The sequence below is a fragment of the Ochotona princeps genome, chromosome 19, assembly GCF_030435755.1.
Source record: "Ochotona princeps isolate mOchPri1 chromosome 19, mOchPri1.hap1, whole genome shotgun sequence".
Taxonomy (NCBI): Eukaryota; Metazoa; Chordata; class Mammalia; order Lagomorpha; family Ochotonidae; genus Ochotona; species Ochotona princeps.
The window spans coordinates 2,013,064-2,038,497 of NC_080850.1; the positions used below are offsets into that span (position 1 = coordinate 2,013,064).

The 25,434-nt window shown below is 62.1% G+C and overlaps 2 protein-coding genes across 4 annotated transcripts; both read right to left on the bottom strand.

Annotated features, from left to right (window-relative positions):
* Window positions 1-649: 649 nt before the first annotated feature.
* On the bottom strand, window positions 650-8,478 carry PRR7 (proline rich 7, synaptic). The gene is made up of 3 exons (XM_058677793.1): window positions 8,249-8,478; window positions 1,360-2,026; window positions 650-1,220 (listed from the first exon to the last, which is right to left on the bottom strand). Exons 2-3 carry the CDS (start codon window positions 1,781-1,783, stop codon window positions 823-825), a joined length of 822 nt encoding a protein of 273 aa, XP_058533776.1. The 5' UTR covers window positions 1,784-2,026; window positions 8,249-8,478; the 3' UTR covers window positions 650-822.
* A 2,848-nt stretch (window positions 8,479-11,326) lies between these two features.
* GRK6 (G protein-coupled receptor kinase 6) lies at window positions 11,327-25,073 on the bottom strand. Of its 3 annotated transcripts, XM_058677317.1 has the most exons (17): window positions 24,861-25,073; window positions 21,517-21,612; window positions 20,529-20,641; window positions 20,313-20,390; window positions 19,903-20,003; window positions 19,562-19,654; window positions 19,398-19,461; window positions 19,140-19,280; window positions 18,720-18,910; window positions 18,409-18,446; window positions 18,221-18,310; window positions 16,557-16,765; window positions 16,325-16,462; window positions 13,302-13,439; window positions 13,087-13,221; window positions 12,927-12,928; window positions 11,327-12,484 (listed from the first exon to the last, which is right to left on the bottom strand). In XM_058677317.1, the coding sequence occupies exons 1-17, from the start codon at window positions 24,910-24,912 to the stop codon at window positions 12,376-12,378; spliced, it is 1,788 nt and encodes a 595-aa protein (XP_058533300.1). In that variant the 5' UTR covers window positions 24,913-25,073; the 3' UTR covers window positions 11,327-12,375. The 3 variants fall into 3 exon arrangements, with proteins under 3 accessions (XP_058533300.1, XP_058533298.1, XP_058533299.1); XM_058677315.1 differs by lacking the exon at window positions 12,927-12,928; XM_058677316.1 differs by lacking the exons at window positions 12,927-12,928; window positions 19,398-19,461; window positions 19,562-19,654; ... (3 more) ...; window positions 21,517-21,612; window positions 24,861-25,073 and having other exon boundaries at window positions 19,147-19,279.
* Between the last annotated feature and the right edge of the window lie 361 nt (window positions 25,074-25,434).

Genomic DNA, 25,434 nt, shown 5'->3' on the forward strand with positions numbered 1-25,434 from the left:
ACTTTGTATTCTCTGTCCAGGGCTTCAGATATTTTGCACGGATTTTAAAACATGGCAATAAACGGCTCGTGGGCTCTGGCCCCCTGGGACCCTGTCCCCTCCCGCCCCCCACCCCCCACCCCCGGCCCAGAGGTAGGAGCAGGTCCAGCCGGGGCCCCTTGGCCTCCCCCGCCCTCTCCCGCCGGGCAGGTCCCAGGCTGGAGGCCCTAGGCGCGATTCAGGTTAGGGCTATGAATGGGGCCCAGGGGTCTGGGAGGCTCCTTCCCAAACCCGCTCCTCTTTAGCTTGGGTTCCTTTTTCACTTTTTTTTTTTTCAAAGCACAAACTTCTGTAACGGGTCGTGCTCATGTCTGTTAATAAAGAAATCCAGATCCCTTTGGGTCTGCTGCTCCTCCAGGGGGCTGATGGAGCGTGGGCGGCCGGCCCCTACACCAACCCTATCCGCTTTCCAGTTCTGCAGAGCGTGCGCGGCACCTCTGCTGCCAGGGGTGACCTAGTGGGGTTTGCAAAACCCGGGGCACAGCCTCTGGTTCTCCCAGGCTGAGGGGCTAGCGCCTAATGGAAACGCGTGTTCAGGCTCCACCCTGAGGCCCCCAAGCAGGCTTGCCCAGGAGAACCTTGGGCTCAAGCAGCGGCTGCCCCCTCCGCCTGTACCAAACCAGGTCACACACCTTTATTATCCTCAAAATGTAACAAACGGGGTAAGAAATCCCGCCCTCCCCCTACCCCTCCCCGCAGTCCGAGGGAAGCGTTTAAAAAGCCCCGCAGTCAGGCCAGGAGTCCGCCGCGGAGGAGGCGGGGCCCGGGACGCCGCGCGCCCCTCTATACGGCTGTAGTCCTCCCGAACAAGGGGATGGAGACCGGCAGGCGCCAAGCTCCGTGCTCCAGGGGCTCGCGGCTGCTCAGCTCCGAGTCGGTCCAGCTGGGGAAGACCCGGCGGCCGCGGTCGGCCTGCAGACACAGGGCAGGGCAGGGCGGCGCGGGCCGCGGCGCACTGGGCAGGTGCAGCGCCGACGTGTAGCCCCGGTCCAGGAAGAGCGGCTTGTAGCTGGGCGGCGGCTGCTCCTGCTTCTCGGCGCTGTCGCGGCGGCTCAGGAAGGGCGTGACGATCTTGCGGTACAGACCGCGCGTGTCCGTGAGCACCTCGCTGTAGGGCGGCGGCGGCTCCGCCATCAGCACCGCCTCCTCGTAGCACGGGGGTTTGGACATGTCCGACTCCGCTGTGGCGGGAGGGGAGGCTGTGAGGGCCCCGGGTCCCCGGCCGCCAGCCCCAGCCCGCTTCCCTCCTGCACGGGAGCCCCTCGAGCAGTCAGAGAGCCTTCCCCAGCCCAGGGAGCGCGGGACGCTTCCTAGCCTTACCTTGGCGCGGGTAGCTCCAGGGCCGCGGCGGCACCGATAGGTGCGGCGGCGGCGGCGGGTGGGGAAGCGCGTGGTGGTGCGGATGCGCGTGCGAGTGCGCGTGCGGCTGCCCCGGGCCGTGGTGCAGCAGCGGGTGCACGTGCACGTGCTGGTGGGCGTGCGCCGGCACCTCCAGACGGCCGCGGTGCGGTGGCGGCGGCGGCGGCGCCAGGCCCGGGGGACTCCCGGCCAGGCTGCCCTCCAGCTCGAGCGGCTCCAGCTCCAGGGCGCGCAGGTTCTGCTCCCGCAGTCGCTCCTCCTGGCGCCGTTTGAGGCGGCGGCGCAGGAAGCTACAGAAGCAGCAGAGCAAGACGATGAGACCCCAGATGAGCCAGAAGCCGGCGAAGCACGTGAGGAACGTGTAGGTGCCCTGGGACATCACCATGGCGGCGGCGCGGGCGGCGGTCCTCGGCTGCTTCAATGGACACGGGGCTCCTCGGCGTGGCCCCGAGCCCGCGCCACGCTCCCGGGTGCCGCCAGCCTCACTCGCCGACCCGCGGCCGGGGGCTGCCCGCGGCGGGGCTCAAGTCGTGCTCGCGCCGGCGGGGGGCAGCTGCGGCGGCACCCGCTCCTTCCCATGGCGCCGGCGGGCGCGCGCGGGCGTGCCTCACCCGCGGCCACGCGGGACCTGTGGGGGAAGACACCGGGGCGCAGGGTGAAGGCGCGCCGCCGCGGCCCTCGCCCCGCAACGAGCGCGGTCCCGGGGAAGCCCTCCTCGCTGGAAACCCCCGCGACTCCCTCGGGGGGCGGTGACGTCGCCGTGGCGGATGACGTCACGCCCGAGGTTTCCCGCGGGAGGGTTTCCCCCGATCTGGAGTCGCGGGGGCCTCCGTGGCGAAGCCCGCGTTGCCGAGGCGAGTGCCGGGGAGGTGGCGAGACCCGAGGTGGGCCAGCAGAGGGCGCGCCAAGGCCGCCCTTGCACCGCACGCGCTCCACCGCCCGCAAACCCCAGGCCCGCGCGCTGGACTTGGCGCACCTCGGGGCTCCCGGGCACTGCAGAGCAGTCGGATTCGCTGCGAGGGGAGGAAGAGCGCCGCAGCCCCGCCAACAGCCCGCCGGGCGCCCAGCCTTGGCCGTGTCGGTGCGCGGGGCCCGAGGCAGCTCAGAGCTTGCAACACGTTGCCCTGTGCCGTGCCGCAGGCACTGCGGGTGCGGGCAGGCCGGGCGGGCGGCGCCGCCTGCTGCTGCGTGCCGCGCGAGCCCTGCCTTCTCCTGCTCCTGACGCTGTGCCGGGCGTGGGCCGCTCCCTCTTCCTTTCCTCCAAGCGCCTCTGCTCGCTGGATCCCGGCTCCCACTCGGCGTTCCCCGCCTGCTCCCCACGCACAGCCCCGCTCAGCTCTGCAGGCCATCATCCGCATGCCCCAGTTTTCTTCCCCTCTGCCGGGGAGCTTACATTTCTACCACCTGGCCCTGTGCACTCAGCCTAGACGGCAGCCCCTGCCCCAGCTCCTCCATCTCCACAGCTGGCCAGGACCACTCCTTCCCCTCCCTCCCCATCCGTCTTGAATTTTTCCTTGTGCGTCCAGCGACTTTAAAGCCTACCCTTGGGGGTTACTGGGCTTCCTGTTCTCTCTAGAAGGCATGGGGCCGAAGCCATGCCTGGCCACATCGCCAGGGCCCTGGCTGCCACACAGCCCAGCACAGCCTGCAGCGGGCCGAGCCCCAGGCTGGGGGGACGCCAAGGCCACCCGCCAGCTGCCTCCTCTCCTGATGGTTGCCGTCTGACTCCAGAGCTGCCTTCAGCCATGTGCCCCTCGGCGCCCATGCCAGGCCCGCATTCCAGAACAGACAATGGCAGGAACAATAGCTCTGCCCGCCCCCTCTACAACCCTGACATGAGGCTGCCATGGCGACGCAGCCCGGAGAGAAACGCAATGCTGCCAGTCACTGGGAGTTAATTAAATCTGTTGTTCTCCAGTTCAGGAACAGGAATGTTCTGAGGGAACTGGCACTAACGGGAGGTCCCCCTGGACCTGGGGCAGGGACAGCTCTGGGTTAGGAGGGACCCTTCTTCCAGGGCTGTGGTATGTGTGTGTGGGGGGAAGTTGGCAATCTGATACTCCTGATGGGTGGGTTGTGCAGAACCCTAGACAGTCCACGCTCAAGGGAGAGATAGAGTGGCTGTCCACGGGTTGCCAAGGAACAGAGGACAGGGCCCAGGCCACACCCAAGATGCACTGGGCGCCAGCGTCCCCCTTCAGCCAGGAGGCACCACAGGGATGAGGTAGCCTCTTGCCCCAGCTCTCCCAGTCAAGCTGGCATTCAAATGGGCAGGGGGACTCTAGCTGCTGCAGTGGGCTGGCATCTTGTGGGCAGCTCCCCCTCCTAAGTGTAAGGCATCCCCGGGAGGACCTCGGCACACAGCAGTGAGAGATTCCCTTGGACCTTCCAGGATGCCCCTGCCTACCCTGGCTGTAGCCTCCTGTCCAGTGCCTCTGGCAGCCGCCACCTGCCAGCCCTGCCCTCAGCTGTCACCTTGCCTACGCCCCCAGCTGCGCACAGTAGCCCTGTGCCAGGCCTAGCTGCAGTCTGCCTCCTCCATCTCCAGCAGGTCACTGCAAGACATTTTGAGGGTGTACGTTGACAGATAAGCAGTGCGGTGGAGACCCCTTCCCCTGCCCCAGCTCCCTGGAGCACATGGCATGGCCCTGCCCACACCAAGGGCTTGGTAATGCCTAACAAACACCAGCTCTGGTGCAGCAGCTCGGAGCCAGGGACAGGGTGAGTGTGTCCCCAAGGGTGCCGCACCTGAGGGCTGCAAGCCATGGAGGGCTCCTGCAGGTACCCCAGGGGATAGGCTAGCACCTCCCACCTGGTTCAGACATGAAATGATGCCTCAGGGACAACAGCCACCTTGCCCCTGGGTACTGGGAGCCCTGGCACCTCCACCTCAAGCTGTTGCGGGGGGGGGGGCGGCTGTATCACAGCAGAGGGCCTGCCACCCACACACCTGCCACCTCCACCTTCTCAGCAGGTGTCTGCCCCACTTCCACGGGAACTCCTGCCACTGTCTGGCCAGGCAGCTGCTCTCTCTTACCTATGCCTCTGAGGCCACACCTGCCACTGTGCTGGCCTCCCACCTGGTTTCCCTGCTTTCCACACTGCCCACGTGCCCGGTGCTGTCTGTGTTCCCCTGGCCTCAGGAGACAGCCCTGCCCTGGGCCATGGCTTCCAGGCTGCAAGCAGGGCCTGTTACAACACGGCACTGGGCTCCCCACCCAGCCTTTGATGCCCTGGGTCTGGGGGTGGGGCCCAGCAGTCTGCATTTCTGACAAGCTTGCAGTGGCTGCTGGCATGGCTGGCTCAGGCAGCGCACGCTGAGAGGTGCTGGCTGAGGTGGTTTGAGGCCTGCAGAACAAGTGCCTGCCAAGGCCTCTTTTGACCTCACTTGTCACTTCCCTGCACAAGTCACCTTGAGCCACCTCTCCACACTCTAGGGCTGGATGGGAAGCCCAACAATAGAATGTTGTGGGGGTGGCCTGGGTCCAGCAAGGGACACTGCCCCCTGCCTGGCTCAGTTGGCATGCAGAGGCTCCTACAGAAGGAATGACTGGTGTTTTAGTTGTACGGTAAGGGATGGCTCAAAAGCTGGATCTGCATCCATATTACCCCTGGGAAAGGTTGGTCATGGCCCAAAGCAAGCACAGCCAGGCCCCTGCTGAGCCTGGTTTATATACAAACAAGGGTCTGTGCATCCGTGGGGTCAAAGGAAAGGAGCCTGTGGGGGGGAGCAGCAGGGCTGCAGGGCTCTGAGGGAGGAGGGAAGCCTGGGGATGTGGCTGGAGCTGTGTGTCCTCAGGGTGGGGCCCAGCAGCCCTCAGATCAGGATACAGGGCAGGACACACGTTGTGTGGTGGGCAAGGGCAGGGTGCTGCCTGTCCCACTGTCCCATGGGCCCCCCAGCTCCCTGACCTGGGGGAGGTGGCCCCCCAGCCCTATTCTGAAGACAAGAGTGCAGACTCCATGAGCAGCCATGTGCAGCAAAGGCCCAGGTGAGTCACAGGGTCAGGAGGGCATGGCAGAAAGGACACTGAAGACCAGAAGGAGATGACAGCACTTGTTCCGGTTCCCAAAGTCAGAAGGTCATTGGCAGGTAGGCCACAATACTGCCTGGGCACCCTAGCTTGCAAGTGGTATCTCCATGACTTAATCCTAACTTCAGTCAGGAACCAAGGACTTGGAAAATTGTGCCAGGACCACAGAGTTCCAGTGGCCATCCCAAGGCCAGCACCCATAGCACCTTTCCCTGGACCTGCTAAGGGAAAGCAAGGGCCGGACTCTCCTACCTGGGCCCCAGATCTCTGGCTCCCTTGCCCCCCCACCCCTCCACCCAGCATGTGGACATAATTCATTTCTGCCCCTTCCAAGGTGTGGAACAGCTGGGTGACGCTGAGGGAGCCTGGGCTGGGGTCTTGCTTCTGCTCTCACTGTGCTGCAGGGTCCCAGCCTAACTCCTCCCACCACTGGAGGTGAAGGTCAATGCCACTTGGCTGGCACAGCACTGATGGCGGGATGTGGCACCGTGGTACTTCCAGCCCAGTGCTCACAGCTATATACCTGACTGCCAAATCCATGCTAGAGGCATCGTCCAGCTTCCAGAATTCCACCCTGGGAGCACGGCCCACTGTGCTGCAGAGCATACAGGCAGGGGCACTGGGCGGCAGAAATCAACCACATTCTGCCATGGCCCCGGGGGTCTCCAATTCATGTCCCTCAGCCTGGGCCCATGGCCATGTTCTGTTGGCTCACAGCCTGGGATATTTTAAACTCTTCCAGTTGTCAGTATTAAAACAAAACAGAAAAACAAGAGATTTTTTTTTTCCCCCTAAAGTCTAGACGTAGGCCCATCTGTGAACTGGACGATCAGGTCACAGGTCACACGGACTGAAACTGGGAGCTCCCCAGAGCCCCGTCCATCCTGCTGCTCCCCCACCCCACCCCTGGTCTCTTTGGGTTTCCAAGCCCTGAGCTAGGATGCACCCATCGGATCCAGCACTGCTCAGGTCCATCTTTGCCAACATTCTCCTCCAAAGACAAAATTGTAGGCTCCTCGGTCCACAATGCCCAGAATCCAAGCACAAGGGCACCAGAGTGGCCCAAGTGACAGACGCAGCCCTTACCGAGAGAGACAGAAAATGGAGGAACAGAGAGGGGAAGCCAGCCCCACGGCAGCACAATCCTAGGCATGGGGGGAGGGGAGGGATCTGGCTGACTGATCCTGCCGGAAGAAAGAAAGGCCATCAGAGGCCTGAAGGGCCCGAGGAGCTGGCCGCTGTGATGGAGGCTCCCCTAGGAGGCTGCACTGTTCTCTCCTGCCTTGGGCACAGGCCACGGTGGAGAGCAGGTAGAAGGGTCTGGCCCTGTCTCTTCCTGGCTGGGCGACCTTGGGCAAGTAGCTTCACCTCCTCCATGGCTACAATGGGGAGAACTTACCTTGCATGACTAAGAGTCCGCAGGTAGTGGATGCTAGATCCACCCAGATCCCCCCAGAGTGTGAGCAGCTCCTGGCGCTACTTCTAAAGGCCCTCACAGGGAGGGGAGCAGAAGGGGGCCCTCCGACTGGGGGCCTCTTATGCCAAGGCTTCCAACATCGCTGCCACGGGTCACCTCTGGTGCCCACAGCACCTCCCCGAACGGGCATGGAAGGCCAAGAGTGGTTAGTGTTCCTGGGGCTGCTGGATGCAAAGCCTGTGGTTGGGTCTGGCATCTGCTGAGTCAGGCCTGGGAGAGCTGGCAGGAGGGCCAGCAGAGGGGCGGCTGCGAGGAAAGCCAGAGGTCACTTCCTCTGACTCAGCCACCATTCTCCTGGCTGAGGCGCTCCCCTGGAGGACCGACCGGCCACTTCCATGTGGCGCTGATCTCCAGGCGGGCCAACCTTGACACCACCGGGCACAGTCGAGGCATTGTGCTCCCACAAGAAAGGGACACTTGTAATCCAGACAATGGACTGGGTCGCTCCCATCTGGCCTGGGCCTCGGCTTCCCTGGGTCAGCAATGTCCTCTCCTCTGCTCCTGCCCGCCCTGGGCACCCCTCCTGGGGGATCCGCTGCCAGCTCCCCCGGCGGCGGCGGCGGTTTTGGCACGCGCCTTGGCCGTGAGGAGGAGAGATGGGAACTGCCTTCCTCTCCCCTGGTAAGGAACATCGCTCCTTGGGGAATGCAACTTGACCAGGCCCTGTGGCCCGCGGGCGGGCCACTGAGAGGCAAAACAGCCCCCACGGTGGTAGCGATGATGTGGGAGTCTGGCCCACGGACCCCGACCCCGGCTTCCAGGCCTCTCCTCCCTCGGCAGGCCCCGGGGTCTGGGTCTCCTCCACACTTGCAGCCACCCCAGGAGCCCCGCTGCGACGATTGCAGCCACGTGGGAGCCAGCTCGTGCCCACGGAGGCGCTCGCCCCACCCCCACCCCGGACCGGCTGGCAGGCAGGCACACCTTGCCGGGTCGGAGGGACGCCCTTCTACCTCCCCCCTCCCCACCGCGCGCCCACCCGCGCGCCCCGGAGCTGTGGCCCCGTGTGGGGCGGGAAAGGGGGAGGGGGCGTCGCCATCCCGCAGTCGCGTTGCCGGGGAGCGCAACCCCGTTGCTGTGGCAACGGTTTCCAAGCGAACTGGTGGCGGCTCGCGCCCCGCTCGGGCTGCCTCGCTCACTGGCGCTCTTCCCTCCCTGCCTCCCTTCAGTGTGGGCTGGGGGAGGGGCTCCCAGGCCCCGGCGGGAGTGGGGGACGGAGGGGTTCGGGGCGGCGACCCCGGGCCAGGGTGCAGAGCAGCTCCGCGGGGAGGGGTTCAGAACCCTGGACCATCTTCCGCCCGCGCTCCGTGCCCGCCCGGCCCGTAGTCGCCGTGGTACTCACGGGCCGGGGCATCCTCCTCTAGCTCGTCCTCCTGGCTCGAAGCGCGCAGCTCAGCGGACGGAGCCCTCGGCCTGAGGGAGGCGGCGGCGGCAGCCCCCCGGAGCAGACCGTGGCAGCCAAAGCGGCTCCAGAGCGCTGGGCTGGAGGTGCGGGGCGCGCGCACGGGCGCGTCCCCGGCGCGTGCCGAGCCCGGCGTGCGCGCGCGCGGCCGCCAGCAGAGGGTCCCCCGCCCCCAGCCACACGCCGCCTCGGCGGCTGCCCCGCGAGCTCCGGCGGCCGGCGGCGGGTTCGCGCCCCTCGAGGTGCAGCGGCCAGGGGGAAGGCCTGTGCAACAGGCTGTCCTGGGCGCACATGTACATGGACGGTACATGTGGAGTGCCCAGCCCAGCCGCTGAAGCTAAAACCCGACGCGCACACGCAGCAGGCAGGCCCGCGTGGCTCTTTGTCACTCCTGAGCCCTCCCGCTGCGTCCCCAGCAGCCATCATCACCACCAGGTAGTTCCTCGATGTAGTGCAGCAGGAGGACTCGGCTGCCAGGACACGCTCGCCGCCTCGGGAATAAGGAGCTGACCCCTTCCGAGGGCGCACAGCGGCCCCTTCCGTGTCTGGGCTGTCCTGGTTCCCCAGCCGGGTTCTCCTCCAAGTTTCCTAGCGCACATAATGGAGTTGGGAAGACACCCTTCACCACCTGGGATAGTCTGGGTTGCGGTCCCCAAGCGTTAGGAGCTCAGACAGTAGCAGGTGGTGGCCAGGTATTTGGGCAATGGCATCAAGCCTGTGCATGCTTCCCTGCTTGTTCCGTTCTTAAGTAACTTCTCCATAGGCAGGGCAGGCATCATTTCCACGGTTCCTGTGCTGTATCTTGCCACCTATCCCCAGAGGAGAAAGGATCCCAATTCTCTTAAAACAAAACCTCCAGTGGACAACAAAGACCCACAGGGCCATGTCCCTCAGTGACCCACTCTGGAGGCCATGCGTCAAGGAAGGGACATGTGTGCCACACGGAATGGTCACCCAGTATCCATCTTTTCTCTGGAGAGGAGCACTGTGACTTTTTGGACAACTGTTGTCATGGCCGACCGTCCCTCAAGGGCTCTGCTCCTGCCACCCCCAGCCCCCTGGATGTGGGCAGCTTGACCATTCAGACTCCTTGACTTTGGAGTTGGACTCCAGGATGCAAAAGTGGCCGTAGTATCCTGTTTCCTGGTGTTCATGCGTTGGTGAAACTGAGCTCTGCTGTGGAGACCAGGATTTTAGTTCTGACCCTTCCTGCCTGGGTTCCTCTGTGGCCACTGAACACTTTGTTAGCTGGAGGGTGGGGCTGTCCCTTTGAGTGTCCCCATTGGGGTCACGTGCTCTCAGGGGTATGGAGCAATGTTACACTGTAGGTACAAGTTCAGGTGCATCTGAGGCACAAGGATGGGGTGTGAGGGAGTTCAGAGGAACGTGGAATGCATATGGAACTAACTAGGGCACACAGCCCATCAAGGCATCTCCTGTATCCACCACAGCCTTCTCCCAGTCTGCCTTCCAGCCTAGCCATCAGGAGCTGGGGGCCTTTGGCCAACCATCTGACCCCGTGTCCCACAGGGCACTAACTCCAGCAGCTAAGTGACCTGCTTGCTGCTACCCACCGCCCTGCCAGTCCTGGCCTCCTCTGCCTTAACATTCATAACTTCCTACATTTGCTGCCCTCTCAGATTAAGCTCCAAGCTGGCAGGGGCTTCATCTCCATATGGGTCCCCAGGTCCCATTGCAGAGCCAGCTGGGGAGGAGGTAAACTCATGCATGGTATGTGTGTGGGGGGGGGTTGGGGGGGTCAGTGGTGGTCCTGAGAGAAACAAATTCTAGGAGTCATCTCTGCTAAGCATCCATCGAAGGTGAGCTTAACCAAGGAGAGCCCAGAAACTCCCAGCTGCTTTGCTGGCCTGAGGGCCTTGGTTGGAGGTGCTACATCCTGTGGAGTCCTGCTCGTGTACCAGATACCGCTCATCTTGGCACACCTGCCTGGGTCAAAGGGCCATGCATGCTGATAGCTACCTAGCCATCACATCCTTACCCGCATGCAGCCTGGAGTACAGGAGCAAAGGCCACTCAGGCCCCAACCTCACACCTCCTGAGGCATCCAGTATTCGCCCCTTACTGGACTTCTCCAATTCTCAGTGGCCACTTGCCAATTGCATGACCTTGAGCAATCCTGGCCTGCCCCCAGCACCATTCCCTCGAGTTGATACAAGAGGCTGCAGGCACCCCAACAACAGCCTCCTTCTGACTGTCTGGAGACGCCCGTGAGCATGGTACCCGGTACCATACTCCTCACGCTGCCAGTCCGGCCAGGGCCTTCACAGGGCTTCCGACCATTGACTGGCTGCTTAACTGTGCGGTTCATGTGCCCAGCCTAGAGCCGAATAAAATGGTGATTGTGGGGGCATTCTGGTTGAGGGGCAGGAGCTAGGGATCCTATGGCATTGGTAGAGTAGTGATGGGTCTGCACAGGCGGGTCCCTCATTAGGGCTCTCCCTGATTCCACTGTGCCCACCAGATACTGCTTTTCTTCCAGGCCTGGTTCCATCGCTCGCTGCAAAAAACCCCATGAGGCCTTCGGTGGCTCCCCCTGTGGCACAGAAACCTTCCCAGTGGAAACCCCGCCATCCAGGTCTTTGGCCATTCAGGTTTAATACGCGTACACTTGAAGCCAGGCACATGGCAGGCATCTGGGTCAGAGGGACCCGCAGCAGGTGCTCCCAAGTAGTCCCCGGGGCCACTCCAAGTCCACGTTGGGCAGCCAAGCAAGCTGCAGCCTGTCTTTCTAGCACAAAGACCTACATCCCAGTGGGTCCCCAAGGAGTCTTTCCTCCAGCCCTGTCCCATAGTGGAAACTAGGAAACCCACTGGAGGTAACCCAAAGATGGGCTTGGCTGCTCCAACAGGCTATGCCACAAGCAGCCTGGTGCCTCCAGGGTGCCACTCCTCCCTACTCTCCCTACTTCTAATCCCCTCCCCCTGCCAGCTGGGCCAGGGCAGCGGGCAGACCCCTGGAGCAGAAAAGGAAGAAGGAGGCAGGCAGGGGCAGCTGGCCAGGTTTGTGTTTAGACTGTATTCACAGAGACAAGTGGCAGCTTACATTGGACAAAACGAGTAATAAAAATTGGCTTTAAATATGGAAAAACCAAGGCCCTGAAATCCTGTGCTACCCTAACACTGGGACCAGGCTGCGCATCACAGTCTGGGAAGGGCCCGGGCTGGGGCCTGGGGCACAGGCACAGCCTCACCCTACCCCATCATACATACCCCGATACACACACACACACACACACACACACACACACACACACACACACACACAGACTGGATTATTGCTGGGCCCATGTGTCTCTGGTTACCAGGGGAGTCTGGAATGTCTCAGGGTTGGCCAGGACATCCCACCTCCTCCTACAGTCTAGGTTGGGGCACATCTCACTGGGGTGTCTTCTGGACAGGGCCAGCGACCTGGGAGCTGGAAGGCAGTGGCAGACCGTCTGGGGTAGCATGGGTGGTGGATGGATGGCTCCCACAGTCACTCGATCACTGGTCACACTTTGGCCCAGGCCTATAGGACACAGAGGGTCCCCAGATCCAGCTCTGCTAAGCATGGAGAAGGGACAGTATTGGACCCCAGAAGGCGGCAGCCTGAGCCCAGGCCAGCAGGGGCAGGCACGAGTCTCGGAGGTCAGGGGTGCCCGGCATGGTGCTGGGGGGTCGGGGGTCTGTCTTGGCTCAGCCTTGGTCCGATGTGAGCTGGACCCGAAGAGCCTTGAGTTTGGCAGTGGCTCCTCTGGGCAGTCTGCTCCGGCGGGGAGCTGAGATCAGGCCAGTCCAGCATGGGAGATTAAGAATGCTCTTTCCTATATACATTCGTACAAAGACATAAATACAGAGCTCCCCCAAGTTCTGGAGGAGACGAAGGGACACGCACCTTTGTCCCAGGAACCGTCACCCAGGCCTTGCAGGTTCAGCCCAGGCCAGGGGCTGAGGGGCTGGAGAACACTGAGGGCCAGCTCCAGCGGCTATGTTCCCCGGGGCCACGCCTTGAGCAGACAATGGGGAAGACCACTGTGCAAACTGTAAACGGCACTCCTGAAGAGCTGCTACCGCCCGTCGCCGCTGGGAGCCTCGGACTGCGGACTAGAGGCGGGCGGGGAGCTCGAGACGGGCGGGGAGCTCTTCTTCACTGTCGCTGCAGTTCCCACAGCAATCCTGGAGGTGGGACAGGGAAGACATGGAGGGAGGGAGGGAGGGAGGGAGGGAGGGAGAGAGGCAGAGCGTGTGTGGTTAGCCGCTGGGCCACCCTGCCGGGGCAGGCCAGGAGCACCCTGGGGTGGGTCACGCCTAGGGAAGGAGCTCCTCATGAGGGGCTAGAGTAGCTTGATGTGAGCCAGGTGGCAGTGGGGTCCGGGAGGAGGGGAGGCTAGGCAGACCCCAAGATGTGCCAGGGCAGGGCCTTTGTCCGGCCCTTTGTGCCGGGCTGGGCGGGGTTGCAGGGCAGGGGCAATGAAGCGGGGTGAGGTGGGGGAGGGTAGGGAAGAAGCGGGCACCAGACTTCTTTCTCCCACATCTCGCCTCTGCCACGGAAGGGCTGCCCAGGGGCTCCCCGAGGCCAGATGGCAAAGCCAGCCCACGGGGAGCCCACACTGCTCACCTCTGGAAAGAGAAAAGAGGCCATGAGCCCAGCCAGGGGTCAGGGGCAGGCGGGCATGAGGCCAGAGACCCTGGGCACCGCATGCGGGCACTGGCCCTGCCTCCCCACCCGTCATCCCCCGGAGCCAGTCTGGGGGGGGGGGGATCCCAGGCTGAGATACCTGGCGACTGAAGAGCCTCTGTAGCAGTCCCTTTTTGGGGGGTGCGGGTGGCTGGCCCTTCCAGTCTAGGTCTGGGGGAACCGAGCCATCCAGCCCGAAGACATTGAGTTCCTGGAAGCACTCGGTCTCCACCATCTAAAGAGAACAGGCGAGGTGAGAGTGGTCCAGGTCTGGACCCCCCCCCACCCCCACCCCCAGCCTCCCCCAGGGCCCACCTCGTTCTGCCAGGGGATGGGCACACTTCCGGTGGCAAACTTCTGGTAGAAGTCCTGGTCGGTGGGCTCCAGCTCCACGCCCTTGACCGTGGAGAACTGCTCGATGTCCAGCACATCCTTGCAGTAAATGGCCTGGGGCTGCGAGCAGAGGTGGAGGTCAGATGGAAGCCATGCGCATGTACGCATGCCCACCCACGTTCTAGGCCCTCAAGTCTCACTCCAGCCTTGACCTGGTTGGTTTAGAGAAACCAGGTGCACTATGTAACCCCGCCAAAGCAGCAGTTCCTTCTCTGAAGCCCCGTCCCCCCTAGTCCCTCAATGATCAGTAACTGGAAGGGGCCAGGTGCGGGCCACCCCCTGCCCCTGTGCTGTGCAGAGGGGTAACTGCTGAGGGGGGAACAGGTTGAATCAGCAGATGCTCTGCGCTGGGCAGCTCCCTCTCAGGCCCTGGAGTAGTGGAGCCCCAGCTGGGAGGTGTTTGGTGGCTTCCTGTTTACAGCCAATCAAAGCACTAGAATGGCCCTCCGGCCCCTCCCACCGGCCAGCCCCGCTGCTGGGAGCCCACCTCAGTTCCAGGGCTCCACTTTCCTTCTCATCATGCTGCTTTTCAAAAGCCTACTATTAAAGGTTTTGTTTATTAAAAACGCAGAGAGAAGTAAGAAATGTTCCATCCACTGGTTCACTCTCTAAACGGCTGACCTGAAGCCAGGAGCCTCTTCTGGGTATCTCATGCGGGTGCAGGTCCCCAAGGACTTGGGCCATCCTCTGCTTCTCTCCCAGGCCATAAACAGGCAGCTGGATAGGAAGTGGAGCAGCGGGGACATGAACCTGCACCCAGATGGGAGGCCAGCACCACAGGTGGAGGCTCAGTCCACTGTGCCGTGATGCCAGCCCCACAAAAGCTGGCATGATTAAAGGATGTTAGTTTGAGCACCATCCTCATGCAAGAGGGGACAGCGCTTTGGGAGTGAGTCTTAAGTTCACTAACCATGGCACCTAAGGACGCTACACTGCACAGCATCTACCCACACAGACGTGTACACAACACAACATCAGCCTTGGTGAACACACTGGTGAGCACTGCAGTTCTCTGCCCAGTGGAACACCGTTCAGCCTTAAAGGGGAAGAGTCACCTGACATGCGCAACAGCATGGGAATCTTAGAGATAGGTCGCAAGAAGCCAGACACGCAGGCTGCCTGATTTCCATACACATGAAAGGCCCTGACCCAACAACAAAGGCAGAAAGTAGACGAGCATTTGCTGGGCGCCAAGGAGAAGGGAGACTCGGGGAATGAAAATATTCAAAAATATTTGGTGATGCCGGCAGTAGGCCTGGGAGGCCGCAAGAGCCACAGGATTGGATGATCTGAGTGGCTCAACGGTCTGGGGTAGGGGGTGTGAATTAAATGAGACCAAGCTGTGTAGGGAATGCCTGCTGCTTCTGTGAGGTTATTATGTTCCAGGGCGATGATTTCTATCTTGAACTTTGAGGAAAGGTCCAGAGACAGTGTGATTAGTTCAAGGTGAAGCAAGCTGATGGGCGCAGCCAGCAGGTGCAAGCTTGAGTAGGAAGGGACCAGCCCATGCCCACTTGCTTCAAGTGTTAAGCCAGGAACACACCCACCCTACCAGGCACCAGGGATGGGGGCTAATCATTCAGACAGCCGCCCCCCAGCTCATAGCCTGTCTAGCCCACTCCACACACCCGGCACTCCTGCCGAGCAGCCCCCTAAAAGGTGTCATCCTGTCATTCATGGCCACACCTGCTCTTCCCGCCACCCTGGCCTCCTGCTGTTCCACCTCACAAGGCTGTTCCCTGCCCCAGGACCTTGACGTTCGGAATTCTCAAGCCCTGAGCATCAGCATGGCTCTCTGCATAGTTTTAGTTTCTGCTGGACCATGAGATCCTCAGAGACGCTGCCCTGTCTAAAGATACTCCAACCTGCCCAGCCCATGCCCTACCACCAGCTGGCATTCTCAGCTCACTGTTTTACTGCAATGCACTTAGCGCCACCTGAAATTCTTTCACGCCTGTTGGTTTGCTTCTCCTTATAAGGGCAGGAATAGGTGCACACAGGGGAACTCAGAAACAGACACGTGGCCTGCCCTTCACCTCTGGCTTCTCTAAGGATCCTGTCAGTCACAGGCCCTTACCCCCGTGAGAGGAGGCAAACACATGACCTAACCTTGGCCAATCGGGGCTTTCCCTGTGACTTTACACACACAGAGCCTGAACGTGACGGCAGGAACAGAGCCCACACGCAGAGGCAGAGTCAGGAGCTGGCAGCATAGTGTTGGTCGGATTCTGGGCCTCTCTGGCCCAACAGACCCATCAACTCCATGTTGGGCTTACATAGGTTTGAATTCGATTTCTGCCACCTGGAAGGAGACGGCTAGAGGGCATTGCTGCCCACTGGGCACCTGACCGACCCACTAAGATGCTCAGCAAATGGGCAGGATTCTGTAAGGGGAAGCATCCTCTAGTAGCTAGCCACAGCCATGCGGCCAACAGCGTCACGGCTTCCCCATCAGGGAACTGCTCTCTCACTGGTGGCTGGGACTGGAGTCCCAGCAGGCCTAGGACTCGAGCAAGGCTGGGAAAGTCCTCTGGTCAATTAGACGCAAGGAACCTTAGGACTCCCCCAGCCCTGACTTCAGTAATCCTTTTGAAATCAGTGTACAAAAGGTGCTCTGTCTATTGGGGTGGCTAAGCTGGTGTGACGTGGGCCCCGAACAGCTGGCAGCTACTGCTGCCACACCCCAAGGAGACCCTGCCCGAGGGAAGACCCCACACTTGACAGCACAGTAGGGGAGAAGACACAGCATTGTTTGTCATGGCCTCCCCTTTCAGCCATCTGACTATGCAAAACGCAGACCTGTCTTGGGGTTTCTCATTTGCGAGACCAGGGAATGATCCTTCTCTCTGGTGGATCTACTGCCTTGAGTCTTCTAACACTTGCAAGGCAGGTGGCCTACTCAATGCCCCCGGCTTGGTCCTACTTTCAGGGGAGCGGGCACTCACATCTGGCTTGAAGGGTGGTTCGAGCATGCCGGCTCCCAGTCGCTTGAAGTTCAGCTTCTTGAAGAGGGGGTGCTCCTTCACCTCACGGGCAGCACCCCCGCGGCAGCCCAGGCGCTCAGTGGGGTCTTTGCAGAGCAGCTGTGGTGCAGCAGGTGGGGGAAGGCTGTCAGGGTGCCCTTGGGAGGGGCCCGGTGGACATAGGGTGCTGAGGGGCCTCCCAGCGCAGCCATACCTGGGAGCAGAGTGAGCGGGCCTGCGGGGAGAAGTGCTCCGAGTACTCCTCGGGCACCTCCTTCACCAGCCGCTCCACCTCCTCCCGCTTGATCTTCTTTTTCCTCTGTTGGAAGGGTGACTGGCCGGCGATCATCTCGTAGAGCAGGCAGCCGAGCGCCCACCAGTCGGGGCTGAACGTGTACCGTTCGTTCTTTACCACCTCCGGGGCTAGAGAGGCAGCATGGCGTCAGGGGGCAGGGGACCCTAAGGCCCCGGGATGGCCCAGCACATGTTACATTGGGGGATCAACCCAAACACCCAGTAGCCATGCCAGCACCATCAGGGGCTTGCTGGACACCATGGCAAGCAGAACACACGTCCCATCAAAGGGAGCTGCTGGGGCACAGTGGGCGAATTTGCCTCTTGGGTTATCCATACCTTACATTGCAGCGCCTGTTTTATTTTAAAGACTTGTTTTATTTTTATTTGAACGGCAGAGTTAGAGAGAAAGAGAGATAGCTTTCATTTACTGGTTCATTCCTTAAATGGCTACAATGGCCTGAGCCGCACCAATTCAAAGGTACAAGCCTGAAACTCCCTCTGGGTTTCCCATGGGGGTGCAGGGACCCAAGGACTTGAGCTATCCTCTGCTGCTTTCCCAGGCCATAAGCAAGGAGCTGGGTGGGAAGTGGAGCAGCCAGGACTCAAACTAGCGCCCATTTGGGATGCTGGAGCTGTAAGTAGAGGATTAGCCTGCTACACCACAGCACTGGCTCCTGGAGGGCCTGGTCTGAGTTCCTGCCCAAGTCCTTGGGCTCCTGCTACCTACAGAGGAGACCCTGATGGAGTTGTAAGCTTGTGGTTTCAACTTAGCCCAGCCCTGGCTATTGCAGGCATATGGAGAGTAAATAAATAAACAGGGGCCCGGTGGCGTGGTCTAGCGGCTAAAGTCCTCGCCTTGAAAGCCCCGGGATCCCATATGGGTGCCGGTTCTAATCCCGGCAGCTCCACTTCCCATCCAGCTCCCTGCTTGTGGCCTGGGAAAGCAGTTGAGGACAGCCCAAGGCTTTGGGACACTGCACCCACGTGGGAGACCCGGAAGAGGTTCCTTGTCCCGGCATTGGATTGGCGCGCACCGGCCCGTTGCGGCTCACTTGGGGAGTGAAACATCGGATGGAAGATCTTCCTCTCTGTCTCTCCTCCTCTCTGTATATCTGACTTTGCAAGAAAAATAAATAAATCTTTAAAACCCCTCCTTGCTGGCCACCTCCTAGCCTGCCAGGGAAACACGGGGCCTTTCTCCCTTTGCAGCCTCTTATCTCAAGGCAGCCCCAGGAGGTGGGTCTGATGAGCCTTCGAGAGCCACAGAATGAGGCTGGGAGCAGTGTGTGACCGCAGGCTGCATGACAAGCACGAGCCAGAGACTGCAAAGCTGGGGTTCTGGCTGCTGTCACGCGGGGCCACACCTCAGCCCCTGGGTAGATGGACATTCCAGAGTGGAGAGGGCAGGGCAAGGCGTGGGCTACAGAAATGGGCCTGCCAGTAGGACATATTCAGTGAATGAATGATGTGGACTGAGAACTACCAGGCTAAGCCTGGGCCTCCTGCTGAAGGAGGAGTACCAGGACCGCTGGGTCCCCCAAGACCTGCGAGGCTCCCGCACAGGAGCAGGGGGTGACTCACCCATGTAGCCCACGGTGCCCACCCGGCCTTTGATGGTCTGGCCCTCAGGCACATGCACAGCCAGCCCCAGGTCGGAGATGCGGATGTGGCCTGAGTGGGGCAGGAAAAGTGGGAGAATGGGGAGGGGGCTCATGAACAGGTTGGGCCTCCCCACCTCACCTGCCCCACCCCGGAGGGCCCCAACCCACCATGATCGTCCAGCAGGATATTCTCTGGTTTCAGGTCCCTGTGGGGAAGAGAAGGGCAGGTCAGCCTGGGCAACTCCAACTCCTGGGAGAAGATGAGATTTTTTGGAGCTTGGGCTCCCCCCTGCCCAGCTAGGGAGATGCAGAGAAGTACAGCTGCTACATAGAGAGGAATCACTGGGCACCCCCAGCAGCCTTGGGATCTCCTCCTGGCTCGCCACGACCCAATCCCCAGGATCCTTCCAATACCCGGCCTGGCCAGCAGGTGGCAGCTGCCGGCAGCCAGGCCAAGCGCAGGCCCACATCGCCCCCACCTGTACACAATGCGTTCCCGGTGCAGGTCTTCCAGGCCGCAGCATATCTCAGCAGCGTAGAAGACCGCGCGTGCCTCGGGGAAGCCAGCTTGGCCCATGTGGTAGATGTGGAATTTGAGATCGCCTCCATTCATCAGCGTCAGCACCAGGCACAGTGCGTCCTTGGTCTCATAGGCATAGGCCAAGCTCACCTGCGGGGGAGGGGACCCATGCCCTCAGGCAGGAGCTGCAGGATCTGCCAGGTGGTGGGGCTGCTGCCAGAGTCCACCCCCTGAGATCCTTCTGGGCGCCACCCCTTGAAGCCCAGCCCATTCCCCATCAACACTCAAATATGCTTTTCTGCATTGCCCCTAGGGCAGGGAGGCGGGGCCGTGAGGGGTGTGGCCAAAGGAAGGTGGGGGCGGCTCCTGTCGTACTTACTACAAACCTACTGTTCACTTTCTCCAGGATTTGCTTCTCGTTGAGCGCCATGGCTTCCCCTTTCCGCTTCTTGATACGCTTCTTCTCCAGCTTCTTGCACGCATACATCTTGCCTGTGGCCCGCACCTGGCAGGCGCACACCTAGGGCCAAGGAAATGGGGCCGGTGGGGGCCGGCCAGGTTCTCTGCTAGGAGAGCTAGCTAGTGTCCACCCCACCTTGCCCTGTGTGCACTGTGGGGCACGGGCCGAGCCACTCACCTCCCCAAAGCCGCCCTTGCCCAACACTCGGTACTGCCTGAAGGTGTTTTTGGTCACTGGTTGCCTGTGGGCAAGGGGCAGAGTGGTAAATGTTGGCTGAGCAGGCAGGGGTCCTGTGGGCATCCCAGCCACCTGGCCTATCCTGGCCTTGCTCACAAGCTCACCTTTCCAGCCACTTCCACTGCAGAAAACGGTTGAAGTAGATGCTGTCGAGGTAGTCGGCAAAAGGGGCTACGCTCAGGTACTCATGCGTCACCCTGGGGAGGGAAAGCCCAGCACCCTGGTTAGCCCCGACACCCCAGGGCTCTGGGCCGACAGGCCGGCCTTCCTGCTGACTGCCAGGTAGGGAGACGTGTGTTCCAGGCCGAGGCAGTCCGTGCAAGGCCACGCAGCAAGGGGAGGGAGAGCAACAGGGTGCCTTTGCCAGGAGCTGTTCACAGCCTGTTGGTGCCCAGAAGCCACTCCTCCGGCTGCAATGCCAGGACTGTGGGCAGGGGAGGTTTACCTGGTGAGCTCCTGAAAGAGGTCTTTGCAGGGCCCCTGCTCCAGTCGCTGGGCACAATCAGTCACCAGTTGCTGGGGGACATCGGGGATGAGGTCGGGACCCTGGGGGACAGGCCACAGATGGCTCACTGCAGAGGGATCCCCTGGCGGCTTACTCCCAGGGCACAAATGCCAGCTAGCTGAGGCCGATGCCAGCGGCGGCTGCAGGCCAGTGGTGCCCCAGCGTGCCCAGCAGTTGATTCTCCTCTTGCCACCCACCCCAAGGCAGAGCACAGCCGAGCTGCTGGCAGGCCGCCTGGGCTCCGGGCCTGCTGTGCTGCCTGGAGTGGCTCCAGGGCCCTCTTTCTGCCCAGGCTGTGGTCACTCCTCTCCCTGCCCGCTGCCGTCACCTCTCCATCACCGCTCACTCACTGTGTGGCTCAGAAAATTCTGCATCAGCCGCCGCCCACATGCCTTCCGTTTCTCATCAGGGGTCACTTCATACTCAGCCTGTAGAGTAGGAAGCACAGAGGTCTGGGGTTCTGGGCAAGGCGACAGGTGTGTGTGTTGGGGGTGGAGACCTGGGCCTGGGACCTGGGCTGGCCCTGGGCGCTGGGCACTGGGCACTGAGTTTCAGGCCGCACTCACCACCCCATCCAGGAAGGCGATGCAATGGGTCAGCTCAGGCCTCGTGGTGCAGAACTCACGGAATAACAGGCGCCCGATGGGCTGCCGCTCACATAGGCTGTGGTAGTCACGCTCTGCAGGCAGAGACAGTGGCTGCTGAGCTCAGAGCAGGGGCCCACTGGGAGGGGTGCGGGGGACACACCTGCCAGCTCCTGGCCCTGCTGTGCAGCAGCCATCAGCTCCTTCTGAACCCATCGCTGTTACACTTAAAACGGCTGAGGACGGGGAGGCCCAGAGAGGGTAGCTGACTAGTTCAATGCTGTACAGCCTCTGGAACCCAGGCCTTCACCTTATGCTCATTGTCTTCTGGCGCACACGACGTGTGTGTGTGTGTGTGTGTGTGTGTCACAGTGCGGGGGCTGGGTGTGGTCTGCGAGGTCCTGGCTGAGCCCTGGCTCAGGCCCACACCTGTGCTGTCTGTCTGGTAAAAGTGCGGGAGGAAACTGTGGCTTCCGGGCACCCTCAGCCGGGCGGTGGGAGCAGCACACTCTTGGCCACGTGCACAGGGGGCCTGGATAACCAAGACCTGGCGTGCTGGCCAAGAGAGGCGGGAACTGACAGCCCATCCCAGTGCCCAAGCCAAGGGCTAGCTGAGAGCACAGCAGAGCCTGTGGCTCCCAGTGTAGTCCACCTGGGGCGGGCTCCAGTCCCACAGCTCCCTTGGGGCCCTTGGGCCCTGCTTACCCTAGGCCTGGCTCTTCTTCTCTCAGCTTCTTGGGGCCTGCCCCCAACCAGCCTGTTCTCCTCGCCCCACCCCCAGTCCCCGTTTGTCACTCTCCACCCTCCACCTTCCCCAGGCCCAGGAACTGAAACTGGGTTGGGTGGTGCAGCCTCCACCCTCCTTCTCTCTAGACCCCCCAGAACCCTGCGCTTTGCCCCAGGACAAAGCGTCCCCCCCCCGGGGGGCTTCCCGCAGGCCTCCACACCCCAGCCTCCGCCCAGGCCTCACCGAGGCTAACCCGCAGCTCTTCGCACTGGCTGATGTGGGGAAACTGCAGCATCTGCCGCCATTTCTTGCTTTTGCCTTTGCGATTCCCGCCACCACCTGTGGAAGTGATCAGGCACTGGGTCTCAAATCCTGCTGGCTATGGAGCCCGGCCAAGGCCCAGTCACCGTGGGCGGCAGCCTGGACCCCATCCCCCCACCCATGTTCCAGCATGTTCTGCTGAGTTCCAACACACAGACTGCCGGGCCCCTCTGAGCCTAGGAGTGCCAGTGTGGCTGCTGGGGAAGGGATATTCCCAGCAGTTCTGGCCAGGAGACCAGTCTCAGCCACTTTGCATGAGTCAGGCGTTTCCCCAGAAGCAGGCAGAGAAAGGTGTCATATGGTAAGAAGAGTGTTAGGCAAGACCAAGGGAAGGAGGTGGGGTGGGGGGCATTCCCTGGAGACGTCATGGTGGGGAGCAGCCTGGGCCACCAAGGAGGCGCCCCAGGCCTCCTTCCCAGGGACAGAGGTCAAAGGCCCCAGTGAGGTGACGGCAGGAGGGACAGTATGCTTGTGCCCTGCACACAAGAGCTTGTTACGCTCACCCTCCCCTGTGGCTGCTAAGACCTCAGTGACGGGAGATGTAGGGCAGATGTGAAACAGTGAGTGGTGGGGAGTGTGGAGAACTGGCCCAGTGGCAGCTACTGGGCCGTCCGAGCGGGGAGGCTGGCCCAGCACCATCAGCATCACTGACTTTTCAAAGGCACCTGGAGGCACAAACTGTTCTATGAAACACTGCTTGCTCCTTCACCGAGGATCTTAAACTAAAATCTCTCTGCAGGCACAGGGGTCAGACAGGTGTGAGGACTGGCCAGACGAGGTCCAGGGGCCTCTAGGCTGAGAAGGGTGGCGGGACCTGAGCCCTGGTGTCTCAGACCTGAGTTCAGGGCTGTCTCTGGCCCTCTATGACCCTCGTGTCTCCAGGCATCCTTACGGGAGGTGAAGGCGAGAGGGGAGACCACATCCAGGATCATGGTCGGAGGCGGGCCCAACACTAACAACACATTCATACCTTAAGCAGCCCCTCTCCCTGGCCTTGGCTGTTCCCCCTCTGGTTCGCCTCTGCCCTGCTCCTCCCTGGTCTGGGTGAAGGCAAGTGGTGCAAGGGGAAGGGGTGCCTACCAGGGAAGGAGGGTACAGGGCTGAGTCCCTGAGAGGACTCCCTGGAGGAAGTGTTGCAGGGGCCCATTGAGAAAGCTGTCAGCAGCCCTCCCTGCAGCTTGCACCCCGGTACCTCTGGGGCATTGCTTCATCTGTGTGTGAGCAACGGACCTCCACCCCAGACCAAGCCTCCCCAGAAGGGGAACTCCTCCCCAACCCCCGCAGGTCCCTCACCCAACCTTCCATCCGCCTGCCTCCCCCAACCAGCTACTTCCTCCTCCCCTTCCTCCCAGCCACATCAAGGCAGCAGCTCGGAGTCACATGCAAATACCCTGTCCGGGAGCTGCCACTGAGCCTGTGAGGCTCCTCTCCTCCCTGCCTGGCCCCTGTGTGCCTGGGAAAGGAGGGAGGACGGCACGAGGCTTCACGCCATCCGCCATGCGGTCGACTTCATCAGCTCTGCTGGGGCCAAGTTCACAAGGAGACTGAAGGATCAACTTGCTCAAGATCTCAAGACACCAAGGAGGCAAAGGCAAGATTCAAAGCCAACTCCCAGGGACCATGAGCCAAGTTCCATGTCTACCCAGAACGCATCGGCCATCCATTAGATGCCAACTGTATGCATACACCAAGGGTTCTCAAATGATTTGAGGCCTCTGTCACTTGGGCAGCTGGGACAGGCCCCAGCATCATACTGAAGTGATCCTGACACAGCTGGTCTAGGGGGTCAGGGTTCAGGACTCAATGACTTATCTTCAGGTCACAGCCCCAACCATTGCACAAAAAGGGGCACTGACCTGAGACAAGGAACTCCAAGGTAGGCGGGGCTGAGGTTAGGGGAAGGGTTCTAGGGTGCCCTGTGCCTCCTGCATGGCCCAATGAAGCTTATCTGAAAGTGTGCAGAGTGCCTGCCCAGGCCAGGCAGAGTGCCCTGGGCAGGACTGAGGTTTGAGCCCTAGGAAGGGAAGCCTGGCCGGGCTCTCCCCACCCCTCCTCCCCGGCTGGCTGCATGACGAGGCAGAACAGAATCTGCAGCTGCCCCCAGAGGCTGAGAGGAAGGCCCAGCCTGAGTTCAGTCAAGGACAGGAGGGCACATGGACCCTGCTGGCTGTGCCCACTCCCAGCAGCATCTCCTCCAGCAGGCACGGGGCATCAGGAATGGTGCCCAGATAGGGCTCCTCTGCCCTTCCTGCAGAATGAGCTGGGCCTTGGACTGCTGGACCCACACCCTTGCTCTGTGTCATGGGGCTGGTCTTCCCACCTGCGAGGAGGAGCAGACAGGTGAAGCCCATGACCCTTCCAGGCCAGAAGCCCAGCCAAGAGTGGGAGACGCCCTGTCAGAGGGCTCCCCAAAATCAGAGCCTGGCTTCCTGCCGGTTCCCCAGCACCCTGGCCAGGGTGGGGCCCCGGGTAGGCATCCAGGGATGGTGTTAACTGCAGTGGACAGCAGCGGAGGGGCAGGCTGCCTACAGGCTGACCACCTTCTGCATCCTGCAGGGCCCTCATAGAGCGGGTGCCTGAGGACATCTGGAGTGTGTGACAGGAGGGGACACTCACACACTCAGGACACCACAGGGGTACCCTCAGCCAGGCCCTGGAGCTAATGCGCAGCTGCACCTGCTCAGCACCTACAGACTGCTGGGCTACCTGAGTGCAAAGATCCTGACCCGTGTACCCGCCGTCCTCAGAGTTCCGGGGACGCCCAGCAAGTGGCAGCCCATGCGGGTAGCATCTGTGCCCAGGAGGTTTCCCCAAGTGGGGAGGGGAGGAGGGGTGCAGTGCTACGCCAAAGCTCCGTTCATTCATTCCACAGCCTCTCCCCAACACCAACTTTGTGCCGGTCCAGGAGGTGCGGGCCTGGGGCACGTGGAGCATCGCCTCGCCTCTCACCTGGAGGAGGCCTCGGAGAGGCTCCTGTGGGGCGCAGGTCACACCCTTCCCTCTTCCTTCCGTTCTCCTTCCCTCACCCCTCATCCCCAACCCCCCGCGCCAGGGCGGCGGCCTGACCCCCGCCCCTTCCTGGACCGCGGCTCCCCAGGGCAGGTGCGGAGGAGGACGGGCCGGAAGGGCTCGTGTCTGCTAGGGGTGCGGCGCGCCTGGCCCGCGGCCCCGGGGGATCCGGCGGCTTGGAGCGCCCCGCCGAGCTCGGAGGCCGCGCGCCCGCGCTGCCTGCACCCGGGGCCCGGCCGCCCGGCCGCCCGCCTCACCTTCCCGGGCCTTGAGGAGCACGGTGTTCGCTACGATGTTCTCGAGCTCCATGGGCTGCGGCGCCGCCGGGCCCCCCGGGGCGGCGACGCCGGCCGGGATCGCGCGCTACAGCCGGGGCCGGAGGGCGATCGGCGCGGCTGGGCTCGGCTCGCAGTGACCGCGCCGCGGCCTCCCGGGCCTCCCCGGCCGCCGCCGCCCGCCGCGCTCGCTCCGCCCCCTCCCGGGGCCACCCGGGCGCCGGCCCGCCCCGCCCCGCCCTCTGTTTACTTTACCCAGCCAATAGCCAGGCAGACGCTCCCCGCGCCGCCTCCCTATTAGTCAGCCTCTTCATCACGCTCCGCCCCGTGAGCCAGAGATTCGCCAGAAGGAGCACGGGGGCGGGACCAAATGCGTCACCTCTTCCTAGTTGGTCTGTGGGCGGGGCTCGGCCTCTAGGTTCGAATTTGCTGGCCTTCGTAGGATTCCGAACTGCCAATTAGGGCCGGGCCCTCCGCTACACGGGGGAGGCGGGTCTCGCGGGTCACGCCCAAGAAGCCGGATGTGTGATTGGGCGAAGGAAGCGTCGGTCATCTC

Coding starts and splice junctions, on each gene's coding strand:
- PRR7 (XM_058677793.1), bottom strand. CDS start 1,783: ATGGTGATGTCCCAGGGCACCTACACGTTCCTCACGTGCTTCGCCGGC. Junction 1,221..1,359: donor CTGGAGCTACCCGCGCCAAG/GTAAGGCTAGGA, acceptor CTCCCGCCACAG/CGGAGTCGGACATGTCCAAA.
- GRK6 (XM_058677317.1), bottom strand. CDS start 24,912: ATGGAGCTCGAGAACATCGTAGCGAACACCGTGCTCCTCAAGGCCCGG. Junction 16,463..16,556: donor CCCGCTCACTCTGCTCCCAG/GTATGGCTGCGC, acceptor GCTGCACCACAG/CTGCTCTGCAAAGACCCCAC. Junction 13,222..13,301: donor CCATCCCCTGGCAGAACGAG/GTGGGCCCTGGG, acceptor TGTTCTCTTTAG/ATGGTGGAGACCGAGTGCTT.